The sequence below is a fragment of the Dasypus novemcinctus genome, chromosome 3 (assembly GCF_030445035.2).
Source record: "Dasypus novemcinctus isolate mDasNov1 chromosome 3, mDasNov1.1.hap2, whole genome shotgun sequence".
NCBI classification, from domain to species: Eukaryota; Metazoa; Chordata; class Mammalia; order Cingulata; family Dasypodidae; genus Dasypus; species Dasypus novemcinctus.
This window is the reverse complement of record NC_080675.1, coordinates 97,280,514-97,298,904: the sequence shown is the minus strand read 5'-3', so window position 1 is coordinate 97,298,904 and position 18,391 is coordinate 97,280,514. Positions and strand designations below refer to the sequence as shown.

Sequence of the window (18,391 nt, the reverse complement as noted above, 5' to 3'; positions counted from 1 at the left end):
GTTAAAGACAAATGAGTTTATATGGCTAGAGACTTCAAAGTGTGTTGGGAGGCCTCCCAGAGGTAATGCTCATGCACACTTCAGCAGGATCTCATAGACTGCCAAAGAGATACTACCCCAAATAGTGGTGCTCCTGAGGGTTTTGGAGACACCCAGGTCCTACAGTCATGGCAGATAGCTCATGATTTTGATGCCTTTCCATTGGGCCCTACTTTGGACTTTGTGCTCCCAAGTGTGATGGAGTTGGACTCAGTTGTGACTTCTCTGCATGTGCCTCTTCTGTCCCTTCTATTTGAACCTATAGTTGGTGCTGGATTTGGTAGAGTTCGTCTAAGAGACTTGAATGTCTGGATGAACGCTACTTTTTTAGTTTCTCTTTTTCTCTTGAGGGTGAACTGTGCTGCTCCTTCTGGTATCTTCTTTCTCAATTCAACCTCTTACATTGGTTTCATAAATACATATCATGTTTTTTCATCCTCATTTACTTTAGACAGCTCTCTTGCTTTCAAGATTTGAAAGCAATGCCAAAGACAGACATGAAGAAGGAAGCCTGGGTTGTGGTTGTGGTTGTGGTTGTGCTGCAGGTGGAGGCAGGCAGAGCTAAGGGTTTATTACCTCAGTAAAAAGTCTGCAGGCCTGGAAGCAAAAGTTACATAGTCACAGGAAACATCTACTTGGGTTTAATTTTTCATTCAAGTTGCAGTTATTGCCAATTTAGGCACATGTTTGGTTTTAGATCTTTTATATGCAATATTTTTATTGTCCACCACAACTTTGCCACCTCTACTCCAAGATGAGGAAAAGAATGAGTTTTCTTAAAGTGAGCTTAATTTCTGAACTCTTAGTGATTGTTAGGCTGGTGCAAAAGTAATTGCAGTTTTGCATTGTTGAAATTTGAAGTTTGATACTGGAACACATTCTTAAATAAATGTGGTTATGTTATACATCATTTTAATGTGCATTTCTCACTTTATGTTTTTTTATTAATAACTTATTAGTTGCTTTTTATTTTATATTTACTGTAGACAATGCAAATGATATTAGACAAAAAGCAATTTTGAGCGATTTTCTTATTTAAGTTCAAAATGGGTCATAAAGGAGCAGAGACACACACCAACAACACATTTGGCCAGGAACTGCTAAAGATTGTACGGTGCAATGATGGTTAAAGAAGTTTTGCAAAGGAGACAAGAGCCTTGAAGATGAGGGGCATAGTGGCCAGTTATTAGAAGTTGTCAATGACCAAATGAGAGGAATCATTGAGCTAATCCTCTTACAACTACACAAGAAGTTGCCAAAGAACACAACGTTGACCATTCTACAGTCATTCAGCATGTGAAGCAAATTGGAAAGGTGAAAAAGCTTATGGGTGCCTCATGAGCTGACTGAAAATTTAAAAAATCATCATTTTGAAGTGTCATCTTCTCTTATTCTATGCAACAACAATGAACCATTTCTCAATCGCATTGTGACATGTGACCAAAAGTGGATTTTATACAACTGGCAACGACCAGCTCAGTGGATGGACAGAGAAGAAGCTCCAGAGCACTTCCCAAAGCCAAACTTGCACCGAAAAATGGTCATGGTCACTGTTTCGTGGTCTGCTGCCACTACAGCTTTCTGAATCCCAGTGAAACCATTATATATGAGAAATAGCTCAGCAAATCAATGAGATGCACCAAAAACTGCAATGCCTGCAGTGGGCATTGCTCAACAGTAAGGGCCCAATTCTTCTCCATGATGACACCCAACCACATGTCGCACAACCAACGCTTCAAAAGTTGAACGAATTGGGCTACGAAATTTTGCCTTATCCACCGTATTCACCTGACCTCTCGCCAACTGACTACCACTTCTTCAAGCATCTCAACAACTTTTTGCAGGGAAAATACTTCTACAACCAGCAGGATGCAGAAAATGCTTCCCAAGAGGTCGGAGAATCCCAAAACATGAATTTTTATGTTACAGGAATAAACAAATTTATTTCTCATTGGCCAAAATGTGTTGATTATAATGGGTCCTGTTTTCATTAATAAAGATGTGTTTGAGCCTAGTTATTATGATTTAAAATTCACAGTCCAAAACTGCAATCCCTTTTGCACTAACCTATGTATATATATTCAGCGATCCCATTTCATAGTACACCATTCAGGAACACCTTGCATAAATGAATTTTTTTTATTTTTATATCAGTAATAGTATCATGTTTCTGTTACAAATCTACACCACATAAATTTGTCATTAGTCTTTGAAGAAAAAATATGTAAATATGTATGTATACCATAAGAGTTTCTCTGTTGAGTTGGGCTTCAAGTTTTTTGGAAAAGTTTGACACAGTATATCAAGTAAATTCAGATTTACCTCAATGCCAAGAATTATGTTTAGATAGGGGGAAAAAATGGTTACTTTAATTTTATATAGAAAAATAGTTAATTGCTTTGAACTTTAGAATTTTTTAAAAGCTAGAATTTTTTCTTTTTTTCTCCCCCTCCCTCTTTAAAGTACCAAATCATCTGTATTTATACTTTAGCTCTGCCACTTGCTGGCTAAATAACTATAAGCCCATTTCTGGGCCTCAATTTCCTTGTCTGCAAAATGGAGATTAATAATTCCTATCATACAGTTGCTGCAAAGACTCAATGTGGTAACTCATGTAAAACAATTAGAACACAGCCTAGTAAACGTAAAAGCTTAATAAAGGATATTAGCTATTCTCTTTAGATGAGATTTTTTTGAGTCAAGGATCCCTTTGAGAATTTGGTAAAAAACAACACAGCCTCTCTTCCCAGAGAAACGGGCCTATAAACATGAATTATGCACAAATGAGAATCATGAAAGCCTTGAGAGCCCATTCATGGATCCCAAGTTTACAAATTTTTCCAAAGCCTCTGCTCCTGGGAAAGAAGAGAGGTGAGGATATAAAAATGCCCTCACATAAAGTATACGTATTAGGCCCAAACTGCACTAGAAATCGATTTAAAACCTTTTTCTGATTTTCTCCTGTAATATTGTCTGGAAATTTGTTTACAGTACTTTTGAAATGTAGCAACTTGAGTAGTTAAAAAGACAAGCTCTGGAGTCTGACCACCTGTGTTCAGATTTTACTAGCTGTGTGACTTTGAGCATAATACTAACCTCCCTTTATCTTTCAAATGGTGGTGGGCATAGTGGGGTGGCATACCGATCTCACAGAGTAGCTGGAATAAGTAACAAAGAACACATATGTTGGTGCCTAAGACTTAGTAAGTAGTCATTAAGTTAAATATTAACTTTTATTGTTATTATTACTTTGGAATAGTTCATTGGTATAAAGTATGTTAAAGCCAAAACAAAACTAAAAAAAAAAAAGAAAAAAGAAAAACGTGAAATGAATAACAGAGGGAGAACTGGAAAATTCACGAATATGTGAAAATTAAGCAATACACTCTTAAACAGCCAATGTGTCAAAGAAAAACACACAAAAGAAAATAGGAAATATATTGAGGCAAATAAAAATGAAAGCATAACATACCAAAACTTATGGGATACAGCAAAGCAGTACTCGAGTGAAATTTAGAGTTCTAAATGCTTATTTTTAAAAAAAGAAGAAAGATCTCAAATCAGTACTCTATCTTCACATCTACAGAAATGAGAAAAAGAAGAGCAAACTGAATCCAAAATGAACAAGGAAGGAAATAATTTAAAAAATTAGAAAAGGCATAAATAAAGAATTAAAAAATAGAGAAAATTGATGAAACCAAAATTTGGCTCTTTGAAAAGATCAGTAAAGTTGACAAACCTCTAACTAGACTAACAAAGGAAAAAAGAGGGAAGATACAAATATCTATAATCAGAATGAGGGAGGGCATTACTACCAACTCCACAGAAATAAAAAGAATTATAAGAGGATGGTATGAACAATTGCACACCAACAAATTAGAAAACCTAGATGAAATGGACAAATTCCTAGAGACACACAAACTATCCATAGTGACTCAAGAATAAATAGAAAATCTCACCAGACCAATAACAAATGAAGATATTAAAACAGTCATCAAAACTCTCCCAACAAAGAAAATTCCAAGAGCAGATGGCTTTACTGGTAAATTCTGTCAAACATCCAAAGAAGAATTAACACCAATTCTCCTAAAACTTTTGCAAAACAAAAAACTGAAGATCAGAAATACTTCCTAACTCATTATAAGAAGTCAGCATTACCCTGATACCACAGCCAGATAAAGATGTCACAAGAAAAGAAAATTGCAGACCAATATCTCTTATGAATATCAATGCAAAAATCTTCAGCAAAACACTAACAAATTGAATCCAATAACACATTAAAAAGATTACACAACATGATCAAATGGAATTTATCCCAGGAATGCAAAGGTTGTTCAACATAAGAAAATCAGTCAATGCAACATACCAAATAATAGAACAAAGAAAACTACATGATCAACTCAATTTAGCATAAAAAGGCAAATGACCAAATCCATCACCTTTTCTTGGTTGAAAAACACCAATCAGAAAATTAGGAATAGAAGGGAACTTCCTCAATTTGTGAAGGGTATACATGAAAAACCCACAGCTAACATAATACTCTTGTAAAAGAATGAAAACTTTCCCCCTAAGGTCAGGTACAAGACAAGGATGCCCACTTTCACCACTGCTATTACAACATCATACTGAAAGTTCTAATCAGAGCAATTAGGCAGGAAAAGAAATAAAAGATATTCAATTTGGAAAGGAAGGAGGAAAACTATCTCTACAGATGATGTGATTGTATATGTAGAAAATCCTAAAGAATTCACAAGAATGCTACTATTGCTAATAAACTAATTCATGAAAGTGGCGGCGTACATGATCAACATGCAAAAATCAGTTGTGGGAAGTGGTTGTGACTCAATCAGATGAGCTCCCGTCTACCATATGGAAGGCCCTTGGTTCACATCCTGGGGCCTCCTTGTGAAGGCGCAACACTGCCCAGCCTGCAGACCTGTAGAGAGCCGACTCAGCAAGGTGATGCAACAAAAAGAAGGGAGACAAGTGAGAACACAGAAGAGCCCGCAGCAAATGGACACAGAGAGCAGACAGCAAGCAAGCCATAAGGGGAGAGGGGAAATAAAAATAAATAAATACAGACACAAAAGAACATACAGAATGGACACAGAGAGCAGACAGCACACCAAAAAAGCTACAAGGAGTATGGGGATTTTAAAAAGTGAATTTAAAAAAAAATCACTTGTGTTTCTTTACACCAGTAATAAATAATCCAAAAGGGAAATCAATAATTCCATTTATAATAGCATTTATAATAATCATGGATGTTAAAGACTCATACACTAAAAAGAAAGGAAACAAAATAATTAACTTTAAAAAAAAACAAAAAAATTAAAGAAATAAAAAAGAAAGCAAAGAAATAGACTAATAAGAGAAAAAAGACTCATACACTGAGAACTTCAAAATACTGCTGAAATAAATTACAGAAAATATAAATGGGAAGACTTCCTGTGTTCATGCATTACAAGACAATATTGTTAAAAGGTCAATACTACAAAAACAATTTATAGATTCAACACAATCCCAATCAAAATTCCAGCAGGCTTTTTGCAAAAATGGAAAATCCAATCCTCAAATTCATTTGGAATTGCAAGGTACTCTGAATAGCCAAAACAATCTTGAAAAAGATTTCAAAATTTACTACAAATCTATAATAATCAAAACAATATGGTACTGGCAAGAGGATAGGCATGTAGACCAATAGAATAGAAATAAATTATGGGAAGCAGATTTGGCCCAACGGATAGGGCATCTGTCTACCACATGGGAGATCCAAGGTTTAAACCCAGGGCCTCCTGACCTGTGTGGTGAGCTGGCCCATGTGAAGTGCTGATGCGCTTAAGGAGTGCCATGCCACGCAGGGGTGACCCCCGTGTAGGGGAGCCCCACGTGCAAGGAGTCCACCCCGGGGGTGGGGGAAGGGGAGAGAAAAAAATAAAAAATAAATCTCAAGATAAAATAAAAATTTTTTAAAAAAGAAATAAATGAGAAATAAACCTACAACAATATATCCAACTGATTTTCAACAAGGGTGCTAAGTCCACGCAATGGGGAAAAATAATCTCTTCAGCAAATGGTTCTGGGGAAACTAGGTATTCAAATGCAAAAGTGAACCCCTACTTCACACCACATACAAAAATTAACTCAAAATGAATCAATGATGTAAAATAAGAGCTAAAACTACACAACTCTTGAAGAAAACATGAGGGAATATATTCAGAACCTTCTATTAGACCGTGGATTCTTAGATTTTACCCCAAAAGAATGAGCAAAAGAAAATGTAGACAAATTGGACTTCAGCAAATTTAAAACTTTTTTGCTTCAAAGGACATTTTCAAGAAAGTGAAAAAACAATGTACTGAATGAGAAAAAATAGTTGAAAACCATATCTCTGATAAGGTTTTAATATCCAGAATATATATATTTTTTAAAACTCCTAGGATTCAACGAAAAAAAAACAGACAATCCAATTAAAATGTGGGCAAAGAACTTGAATAGACATTTCTGCAAAGGATGTATACAAATTGCCAGTAAGCACATGAAAGACACTCAGCATAATTAGTCATCAGGGAAATGCAAATGAAAACCACAATGAATTGCATTTCACACTTACTAGGGTGACTATTATTTTTAAAAACAGAAAATAACAAGTGTTGGAGAGGATGTGGAAAAATAAGAACCCTCCTGCAATGTGGGTAGGAATGTAAAAATGGTGCATCCGCTGTGGAAAACAGTTTGGTGGTTCCTTTAAGGTTAAATATAGAACCACCATATGACCCACAAATCCCACTTCTAGGAATATACCCAAAAGAACTGCATGCAGAGAGAGACTAGAAGAGATACTTGTCCACCAAAGTTCATAGCAACATTATTCATGATAGCCAAAAGGTAGAAAAAACCCAAGTATCCATCTACAGATGAATGGATAACCAAAATGTGGTACATACATAGAATGGAATACAATTAGCCAGAAGAAAGAATGAAGTTCTGATACATGCTACACTATAGGTGACCCTACTAAGTGAAACAGGCCACCTTTCCAAACTAAGTGAATAATCTTGGAAAAACACATTATAGTGAAAAGGACTCATCTGACAATATTTAAGCTGTGCAAAAGTTTAATTGGAAGTTGGTTGTTTGAAATTTTAAGCAAATTTGCTCATCTAAACAGTATTACAGGTGTTAGAAATAAATCTTCTTCTGGAAGAAAATAAGGCTCACCCAATTGTGGAGAAGAAAAGAATTTATTTCCAATCTTGCAAGAAGGGGCGCACAACCAGAAAACATGGCCCACGACCCGAACAAAGAAAAATGACACAATTTATACCCCTAAGCCTAGCACGCAATCCCTTCCTCTGTTTCTCCATATATTGGATACTTCAGAAGTTACAATCTATCTGAAAAGGTCTAACTTTCCTGCCAAAAGTTTGTGATTAACTGCTTCCCTCATCACATTCCAACCATTTTTGTTTTTTACCTGCTCCCCTTTGCCAAATAAGGAATGGAATGTGGTGCTGAATTGGTATTGGCTTAGCTCTTTCTTGGGCATCTTCCTTTTTTTTTTTTTTACTCCCTATAGGACTGGCTTAAGCTAGTTTCCTTTGTTGCTGTTTAACCCGGGAGTGGAAGACTGAGGCAGTAGGCTGCCAGGTTACATTCCTTTATGTGAAAACTAAACTAATCTTTGTTTCTTACACAGGGAAGCAGACTTGGCCCAATGGATAGGGCTTCCACCTACCACATGGTTCAAACACTGGGCCTCCTTGACCCATGTGGAGCTGGCCCATGCGCAGTGCTGATGTGCGCAAGGAGTGCCCTGCCACACAGGGGTGTCCCCCATGTAGAGGAGCCCCACGTGCAAGGGTGCGCCCCATAAGGAGAGCCACCCAGTGCGAAAGAAAGTGCAGCCTGCCCAAGAATGGCATCGCACACACGGAGAGCTGACACAACAAGATGACGCAACAAAAAGAAACACAGATTCCTGGTGCCACTGATAAGGATACAAGCAGCCACAGAAGAACACACAGTGAATGAACACAGAGAGCAGACAACTTGGAGGGGGGGAAATGGGAGATAAATAAATAAATAAATCTTTAAAAAAAAAAAAAAAAGGACAGTATTACAAGTAGAATTTAGTTGCCCAATGCTCATAAAAAGCCAATTTAGCCTATAATGTATCTTACCACATGTCTTTGTTGGTCTTTCCAGAAGTAAATTCAGAGCAAGGATTCCAGAGCACGTAGTTCATTTTGGTAATGCAGGAAACATTGATGGAGGAGTAGAAAGTGAAACAGGGAAGAGAAAACCATAAAGTCACCTACCTCTGTGGGTAACTGGAGCTGAATCCCTTAGGAGAGACCTGGGATCCAGTGTTGTTGAACAGACATTTGAGTTACCACAGCATCAGAGGGGCAAGGGAGCTGGGATATTTATATAGTAACTCCCATCTGTCCATGACTGAAGGTTTCTGCAGAATGGGGAGATCATTAACTTTCCAGTTCTTCTGACCTGGAAAGAATGAGAAAACAAAGCAGGTTTCCGGGATCAGAAAATTCCTTTAGAGAAAGAAATGCTGGTGTTTGCATTAACACCAAAGTGAAAAGAAGGAGGAGATATGGAGTGGATGTAGACAGGGAACAGATAACATCTTTCACACTATCACCAAGAATCCATGAGAAACTGCCAGGACTAAAAGGAGTAATGTGAGGGTTCAGTGGAGAGATTAAGAGAAAAAAAGAAGGCTAAGAGGATGCTTAAGTTAGGTCTCTACATCTGCATGAGTAAATGAACCCCTCACTCCACACAGCTTCACACTCCCTCTGCCAGTCTTTCCAGAAGTAAGTTCTTTCCTACTTTTCAGAGGGAAAATAATTTAGTCAGCAAAAATATAGCAATAGCTCATGTGTGTCTGAGTAACTTGGTGTGGCCATGACATAAGAATATTTGCAGGCAATTGTGGAGGAAAGGGTAAATAATAATAATAGTAGTAATAGTAATAATATAGGGTTTAACACTGAATTGCAGGAGCCCTTATTTGCCAGTTTTGAATCTTATGCTGTGGGCAGCGGGAATCATCAAAGTTGCTTAAACGAGGAATTACAAAGTGTTTGCAATGTAAAGTTCTTCCACAGCTGGAGATATAGGAACAGAAAGTGATTTGTGCTGAAAGACCTGCACCTCTGTTGGGAATGAGGGAATCTTGAAAACCAACTCTCAGGTGCACCAGCTCAAGATGACATATGGAATGCCCTGCTCTGATGTATTAGTCAGCCAAAGGGGAGCTGATGCAAAATACCAGAAATCTTTTGGCTTTTATTAAAGGTATTTACTTGGGGTAAGAAGCTCACAGTCACAAGAATGTAAAGAGTAAGTTACTTCCGTCACCAAAATCTGTTGCCACATGTTGGAGCAAGATGGCTGCTGGTCTCTACAATGGTTCATCCTTCCTTTTCCTCTTCTTCCTAAGGCTCCATGGTCCCAGCTTCTTCCAGTCTCAGCTGTAGGTTAGCATAAGGGTCATCACTCTCCCTAGGGCTCATTTCTTTCCTGGCTTTGTCAGCTTTTCAGGCTCTGGTCTCTTCAGCTGCAAACTGTCAGGCGAACAGCTTAGGTCTCTCCCGGGGACTCAGTGACCAAAACTAAACTCTCTGTGTTCTCCTTCTCCGTGTATTTACTTCCCTGTCTTTAATTAGGCATCTGTTTTTACAGCCCACAAGTTGGGGAGGGGGGGTGTCAGTGACTCAAACCAAGTTGCCCTAATGATGTGGTCAAACAAACGCCCTAATCTTGATTTAATAAAGTAAAAGTAAACTCTGAATCTAATACAATCTAATATGCCCAGAGGAATAGACCAATTTACAAACACAATACAAAATTTATTTTTGGAATTCATAAACAATACAAAACTGCCATTTCTGGCCTTCCTTAGGCCTGGGAAATGTGCCCTGAGGGGCAGATGCTTGAAACTCACAAGTCCAAACTCCAAATGAGAAAAGAAAAGATCTGTAAGAAAGCCACAGTAATCCTGGAAGAGATTGGTTCCTGCTGCAACTGCATAGCCCTCTATGACTGAGGTATCATCATACTTCCTGCCCTTTTCTTCTTTCTGGAAAATCCAGAGGAGGATTTGTTCCTAAAACCCATAACTGATACCACTCATTAGAGGCTCAGTGTACAACTTCCTTTCTCACAGCCATCTCAACCTGTGTTATTCTGATAAATTTTTCCCTTGTACAGTTTGCGTGGGCTTGGAGATAGAATGATTATACCTAATACCATCCCTCAGGAGTTTGGTACTGGAGATGATAATATTTTCATCTCTACTGGAAAACATAGGCAGAAGTTGTCAAGGGTCTCCAGGGAAGACAAGTCCCAGTGCAAAGGAAGAACCAGCATAGAACAGTCTCCCGACAGTTCTCCTTCCAGAGGTAATAAAATGATCCTCATGGGGCAGGAAAACAGGGCTTGCTCCCTGAAGGACCAGTTTATAATTTCTCTATCCTCCAGCAAGCACCAAGAGATCTTTACCCTATTTCTGTTCCTTTGCTCCTAGATGGTTATTATAGAAGAAAACACCTCTCCCCTTCCGGAAGATCAGAAATTGTCATAGAAACATCAGGTTTGGATTTGTTTCTTGATCAAGAAGGGGATGGTGTAATGCTTAGAGGAGAAAATCATAAAATAGTTAGAAAAGCTACTATGCTCTAAAGAAGACTCCCTTTGTGCTTCAGCTGCAAGTTATATGGCTAACAATTCCTAAGCACTGCTATGTTTCAGGCCCTATACAAGGTGCTTCCACTAAGTTGTCTCATTCAGAGTCCTCAAAGACCCTTTAGTGAAAGTGCTACTGAGTCCATCTTTCAATGGAAGAAAATGGGAAATAATTAATTTAATTGAATTGACATTTCCACATTGGTAAAGTATGAGTTGTAATTCAAACCTAGACTCATTACTCCAAAGCCATTGCTTGTTTACTGTACCTTGGCTGCCTACTGATCATCATAAATGAGAAAATTGTTATCATCAAGGGCTTTACAGAAATGGGACAGACCAAATGAAGCAGGCGGTTGTGCTGTTGTGAGAGAGGGCCAATAATGCTTCCACTTCCCTGTGCCTTCTTGCACCAGCCTTGGGGGAAAACGTAAAGTATCTTAGAAATGCCTTTCTCTCATCTTATATGTACAGGACTATGTACATAAACACAACTTTGACCCAATTACACCCACAGTCACACTTTCTCTGCCACAGTACCTTGTGCAACCAATTCAGGGGAATCCTCCTGCCCTTTGGACAGCTTCAGTTTGGACTTGTGTCAGACAATCATCACTGCTGCTGCCTCTACAGACAAGCTAATAAAAAGTGAGTAAGAATACAGCCTGGTAAGAAATATCTTTTTTGACCTGCTGTTAATTTAGTTAAGTCAAGCATAAGATGGTGACAGTACGCAGAGAATCATTTTTCCCACTCTTCTTATTTCTTTGTCAGACTCTCAGAGTTGAAGAATTTCCCTGAAAGGGAGCTTGCCTGGAATTTTGGGCTCCATGTATAAGTGACAAACTTTCAAAATAATGTTTTCACCTGAGATATAATGTAACTAAACTAAAACACCCCCCTCTAAATGTACAAAGTTTTTTGGCTTTTTTGAAGATTTATTTATTTCCCCCCTTCCCCACCCCACCCCCAGTTGTCTGTTCTCTGTGTCTATTCGCTGCGTGTTCTTCTTTGTCAGCTTTTGTTGTTGTCAGCAGCACGGGAATCTGTGTTTCTTATTGCTGCGTCATCTTGTGTCAGCTCTCCGTGTGGGCGGTGCCATTCCTGGGCAGGCTGAATTTTCTTTCGCGCTGGGCTGCTCTCCTTTCACGGCGCACTCATTGTGAGTGGGGCTCCCCTACACGGGGGACACCCCTGCGTGGCAGGGCACTCCCTGCGCGCATCAGCACTGCGCATGGGCCAGCTCCACATGGGTCAAGGAGGCCCAGGGTTTGAACCGCGGACCTCCCATGTGGTAGACGGATGCCCTAACCATTGCGCCAAGTCCGCTTCCTACAAAGTCTTGATATCATGTATACTTGTGGCATACTTGAAATAGTAATAAACATTTTATATTGTTATAGATTAAGAATCACATGATCCAGCTGCCTTTTCATATAAAGAAAATGAAGCTTGTAGAGAATAAAATACTCTACTAGAGTCACTAAGCAATTTTGTTGCAACACTAAGCCTAAAATCTACATCCTTCTCTCCTACTTTTTCATCCGGAACAGCAGAACCATAATTATCTTTAGCAGCAGGAGAGGGAACCATCTGGAATAAAATGTGTTCTACCACCCAGAACATTAAATTTCCCATTACTGTCCTTTGAATGGAATTTTCCGGAAGTCTGGGCCAACATCCTGCTAGCCTCAGGCATTTGAGGCCTCTATTGTTTATTTCATTTCCTCAATTTTCATCTTACAGGTTTTTTAAAGCTCAGACAAAGTAACTGGTAAATATCTATCATCTATCTATCTATCTATCTATCTATCTATCTATCTATCTATCTATCCATCCATCTATCTATCTTCTCTGTTTGTAACAATATAGGCAATGTATTTTTTAACAAATATTTACAGAGTACCTACTGTCTTGCTCAGACTTTGCTGGACCTTGAGGATAAAGAGTGAACATGAAGAACAAGAGCAAAGACCCTGAATCAGGAAAGAAAGCAACTGTTTGTAGACACTGAAAGACGGCCAATGAATATTGCTGAAGTAGTGTGGGGCAGAGGAACGGTGTATATGTATGAGAGTATGGCTGTGCAAGTGTGTTTGTGTGTGTGTGTGTACGTGTGTGTAGAAGCAAATTCAAGTGGCTTTGGAAACTCATTTCAGTGATTTACCTGAAAGCTGGCCCAGTTGGTATGAATTAGTTCAACAGAAGGCAGTTTGATTCCAGCTACCGATGTTGACAGGCCCCCTCTTTCTAACAAGCCCACTTGTTTGACCAAGCAGCCTCCAGTGCTCCATTGTTAAATGGATGGTCCTTGCTTTCCTGCACCTCCAAAGGTGCAGAACAAGGATCAGCAAACTATGGCCAATGGACCAAATCTGGGCTGCTGTCTCTTTTTGTATGGCCAGCAACTTAAGAATGGTTTTTACATTTTTAAATGGTTGAAAAAATTAATTAAAGACTCACAATTTGTGGCACATGAAAATTACATGAAATTCTAACTTAAATAAAAAAAGTTTTATTAGAACATAGTCACATATATTCATATAGATATTGTCTATGTCTGTTTTGCATTAAAATGGCAGAGCTGAGCTGTAGTGAAGAAACTGTAAATAGTCTTCTCAACCTAAAATAGTTAAGAAAAAGTTTGCCAACCCCAAGTTTAGAGCATTAAAGGGATGGATGCCATGGTGCATGCAGTCCAAAATGCACAACTCTCAGTGGGATCATGAGAGCTCTTGGGAATGGTATGCTCTGTGCTACTCCACTATTTGTCAGTTTTTCTCCAATGAATCCTATTTCATATTTGCAGTACTTATGTCAGTGGAGCATGTGTGTGTGTCCCCTTTGCACAACAGGTTCTATGTGTGTGTGTGAGAGAGAGAGAGAGACAGAGTTTGATTAATAGTGGAGTTTGACTAACAGGAATGAGATGAGTTTGGAGATGTCAGGAGGAGCCAAATCAAAGATTACTGTTTGGAGATTTTATTTGGTCCTAAGTGCATTAGAAAGCTAATTAGGGCTTGTGTGCAAGGGAAGGGAATGATGTGATATTCTTTTTTTTAAAGAATCATTCTGACAGTGGTATGGAGAACAGGCTGTAAAGGGCAAGAGTAGAAACAGGTAGTTAGTTCAGACAGCATCACAGTGGCCCAGAGGAGAAAAGACCTCCTGACTTGAACTAAGGTGGTAGCAGTGAAGATGGACAGAGATAGGTGGACTTATTTTAGAGACAAAACTAACAGTAGACAGGCCTGGATATGCTTCAGAAAAGGTTAAATGTTTAATATTTCAATCACAAATCAAGTTGGTGCTGAATGACTTTTAAAAAACGATTAAACTATTCTTCTGTCTGCTTTCAACTCCTCTCTATGAAAGATAAATACGTGGTCGTGGGAATTTATTGTAATCCTGACAAGTGACTAACAACAGAAAAACAGAAAGAAAATGACATGGAAAATGGAAGTTTATGATGCAGGTACCAGAACATATTTCACCTCCCACCACCATCATCAGACTCCAAGTCCTTTAAAGTCCTATTCCATTAATATACATTAAAATAGAGTTTAACAGAACCTGTGCAGTTTTAATTGGCCCCAAATATCCCCCATACTATGAGAATTAGGTACTATCCTGAGCTAAAAATGACTTTAAAAGATTACCTATTGTGCTATAATTATTCATCCAGTTATCCCCCTCCCCACGCACACATCATTTTATCCCTCTCCTAACCTAACACTCCAAGTACCCACATCTATACTCAGGAAGAAATGTCAGCTTGCTGCCTTTGGTTCTAGAGGTCTTACTTAACTTGGATATTTCTAGTAAAAAAACTTATTAGACTCCCTGGGTCCCTGTGCCAAATTTCAAAAAGCATAACTGGATTTAACATAGAAGATGAGTGTGTGTGGCAGGGAGGGGTGGGGGTAAGGAGGTGTACTTTCTTTATGTTGCTCATTTATGTTCTTCTTTACAGAAAATTCTGATTCTAAAAAAAAAAAAAAATTCTGATTCTAAGGCCAGAATGCGTGATTATTTAACAAAGATATTCTAATTCATTTAGAACAAAGGAAAAGCATTATGCAGATATTCAACCTTTAAAAGACACTACATTAAGAAGCTCACGAGCAGTTACTGGGGCTAAGTAAGTTTTAGTTTTCCATTCCTACAAATCCACTGCTATTTAGAATTATATGTTATCAATAATATTAATCATACTTTCATAGTCTGTATTATTGGTATAGAATTATATCTACAACTGTAGACTGGGCAACTTCCTATCACTCTTCCAGCCAAACACAGACCTTTATCAACGTGGCCAGTTAATAGTTCTTTCACCTTGGTCTACTGTGGATGGCTGGGATTGATGTTTTAACACAACAGCAACTCCTGCAGCTAGTTTCCTCTAAGTAATTGGTCTGTATTGCCTATGAAACAGGTGAATAATATTATTAAATTAATGATGAACCATTTAGTTTGAAATAAAATCACTGTCAAAAAATACATGAAAAAGTGATTCAAAAAGGTCCCTAGTACGTAGCTACACAGTCTGACTCAGCTTCTCAAACAAACAATTCCAATGATGTCACCTTTTCCAGTTTATCTGTGTATATTCTACTAAGTGTAAAGCCTAATTTTCAAGTACCTATACTACACTGTCCTTCAAGAGCTTATCAATTCTAATCAAAAGTTGTCTTGAGTTGACACTGAAAATATGTATGGCAGCAAAAACACAACCCAGAACAATATTTCGTATTAAAGAAAAAGAGTAGCTTTTGACATATGCTTTTATTTTCTTTCTAAGATGATTTAAATATAAGTCTGAGTCCCCATCTGTCTTCGCACTATCATTCAATAATTGCTGGTCCTTTGAAGTTCACAGGCACATGAAAATCTTCAACACCCCCAATGACTCCATCCCTACCACTGGTTTCATCCTCCTGGGCTTCCCTTGCTCCAGGGAGGGACAGATCCTGCTCTTTGTGGTCTTCTCTATTGTCTACCTTCTCACCCTCATGGGAAATGGTTCCATCATCTGTGCTGTGCACTGGGATCAGAGACTCCACAGTCCCATGTACATCCTGCTGGCCAACTTCTCCTTCCTGGAGATCTGGTATGTCACCTCCACCGTCCCCAACATGTTGGCCAACTTCTTGTCTGACACCAAGGTCATCTCCTTCTCTGGGTGTTTTCTCCAATTCTACTTTTTCTTTTCCCTGGGTTCTACAGAATGCTTTTTCTTGGCAGTTATGGCATTTGATCGGTGTCTTGCCATCTGCCGGCCTCTGCACTATCAGACCATTATGACTGGGCGTCTCTGCACCAATCTTGTTGCCAGCTGCTGGGTACTTGGATTCCTCTGGTTCCTGATTCCTATCATGCTCATCTCCCAGATGTCTTTCTGTGGATCCAGAATCATTGACCACTTCCTCTGTGACCCAGGGCCTCTTCTAGCACTTACTTGCCAAAGAGTTCCTGTGATAGAACTTGTCTTCTCCACCTTAAGTCCTCTACCCCTCATTATTCCCTTTCTCTTCATCATGGGGTCATATGCTCTGGTCCTGGGAGCTGTTTTGAGGGTCCCTTCAGCAGCAGGGAGAAGAAAAGCCTTTTCCACCTGTGGGTCTCATCTGGCTGTGGTTTCACTGTTCTATGGCTCAGTACTGGTCATGTATGGGAGCCCAACATCAGAGCATGAAGGTGGAACACAGAAAATTGTGACCCTGTTTTATTCTGTTGTGACCCCACTCCTTAATCCTGTGATATACAGTCTTAGGAACAAAGATATGAAAAGAGCCCTGCAGAAATTTCTGATAATATTTTTACAGTGCTACTCAGAGAGGTCCTTGGACAATTAAACACGCACTTAATATGATTTTCAGGTTAAAAAAAAACACGTCATTCAGCTATTTATTCATCCTATTATTGATTCAACATCTAAATCAACTTGAGTCTGTTTCTATTAACAAGTCTTGGTTTTTACTTATTTGGTCCCCTTTCTTATCTTGCCACAATTCTGGGGGGGAAGGTAGCAGGAATTGAATCTAGGACCTGGTACATGTGAAGCACATGCTCAACCACTGAGCTACACCTGCTCCTTGCCTCAGTTTTTTAAATTGAATATTGACATTGTGTTTAAATAGTTGTAAAGACAAAGAATATAGTAGCCCAATGAAGATTATGTTTTTTCTAGCAAGTAGGGTAGAAAAAGACAAGTTTCTTTGACCACATTAAAGGATTATTTTAGGGTTCTATAGACGGTCTATGTCAGTTTTGCTTTTACTCCTGGGGTGTGACCCTTACTTGTGGAACATGACCTTTCTCAGATGTCATCTACAAGCTTAAACTGTTTGCAAGGCCCCTGTAACTTACACCCTGACTTCCTATTTTTGTACTCCTTGTGTTATAGACCAGCGATATTGACCAGACTCAGACTCTGAATAAAGTTACAATTGAGAGCTTCATTAGCCGCGCAGAGACTGCCTCTCCTACGCAGAGGGGAGAGCAGCCCCGAGTCACAGGGGGGAGTTTGCTTATATAGGCTTTTAGGTTCAGGGTGGGGGCAATAGCTCAGCAAGCAAGCATGTACAGAAGCAGATGTTTGCGGTTAATCAAGTGCTGGTAATTCTATCAGGGGAGATAAATGGTTGGGGAGTTTTTGTTATTTATAAGGGTCTGAGTCAAGTTGGTCTAGGAGCTGACAACACTTTCTACAGGAGGCCTTGAGATAAGGTTTTACAGTCAAGCAAGCTTGTTACAGAAGCGAGATATATGCAGTTAGGGGGCTGTGGAATTTTCCTCTCGGGTGGGGGTGGTCACAGGCTCCTACTTCTCCACACTTGTACCCAATGACTCCTGACACCTCTGCTCAGCATTTTAGATTCCAAGCTTCTGTTTTCTGTTAAATTACTTTATCATCTTGCATATGAACAGCTTAGGAATCCAAAATTACCTTAAAGGGAAATTGTATCTGATTTTGAGCCTCACTTCTCTGAGGTCCTCCTCTCTCTAGGATTCGGTCCTCAACTCCCAGATGCTTTGGCAATCACAAAAGTCCAAATCCTCTAGCTCCTTAGTTCAGTGAAACTACTGTTTACAGTTGGGACTTTATTCCTTCCTCCTCTATTCTCTCCTGCATGCCTCAAGATCCCCATATTCTCCTCACCCAGCAAATTGTCAAGTGTCCTCAGAGAAAAATACAAGGTAAATGTGGAATTTACCTCTTTATACTTCCCTTCTTACCGGGCTTGAAGCTCCTGAACTCTTGCCTGTGTTGATTGCTCTTCAATGTTTTCAAATGGTTGTTTTATGAATTTTGTTTGGTTTTTATAGTTTCTTTTGGCAGACGAGTTAGTTTAATACGAGCTGCTCAGTCGAGTCCATACCAAATCCTTCTCTAGTATATCTAAGTTTCTTACAGTCTCACTTCTTCTCTCACTTTCAGAAGATAGTCTTATAACATATGCAAGCAAAACACACACACACACAAATCAGAGAGACACGTGGATATAGGAACTAGTGTAAACACAAGTCTAAGATGCAGGCCTACATTCTTTTCATTGCAACTAGCTCCTAATTCCTGAGGATTCCTCCCACACAGTGAAATAAGGAGTGAAACCAGAATGGCAGAAAACAGATTTAGACC

The 18,391-nt window shown here is 39.0% G+C and overlaps 1 protein-coding gene and 1 long non-coding RNA gene across 2 annotated transcripts in view; one reads left to right on the top strand and one right to left on the bottom strand.

Annotated features, from left to right (window-relative positions):
• LOC139437976 (uncharacterized) overlaps positions 1 to 8,485 on the bottom strand; it is a 74,715-nt gene extending 66,230 nt beyond the window's left edge. Inside the window, exon 1 of the long non-coding RNA XR_011647867.1 lies at positions 8,361 to 8,485. This is a non-coding gene — a long non-coding RNA (uncharacterized lncRNA). The remainder of the gene's footprint in view (positions 1 to 8,360) is intronic.
• A 7,073-nt stretch (positions 8,486 to 15,558) lies between these two features.
• On the top strand, positions 15,559 to 16,604 carry LOC101443865 (olfactory receptor 11G2). The gene has a single exon (XM_004482725.3). The coding sequence runs from the start codon at positions 15,633 to 15,635 to the stop codon at positions 16,602 to 16,604; it is 972 nt and encodes a 323-aa protein (XP_004482782.1). The 5' UTR covers positions 15,559 to 15,632.
• Positions 16,605 to 18,391: the final 1,787 nt, after the last annotated feature.

Excerpts from the sequence above, each read along its gene's own strand:
- LOC101443865 (XM_004482725.3), top strand. The coding sequence starts at position 15,633 with ATGAAAATCTTCAACACCCCCAATGACTCCATCCCTACCACTGGTTTC.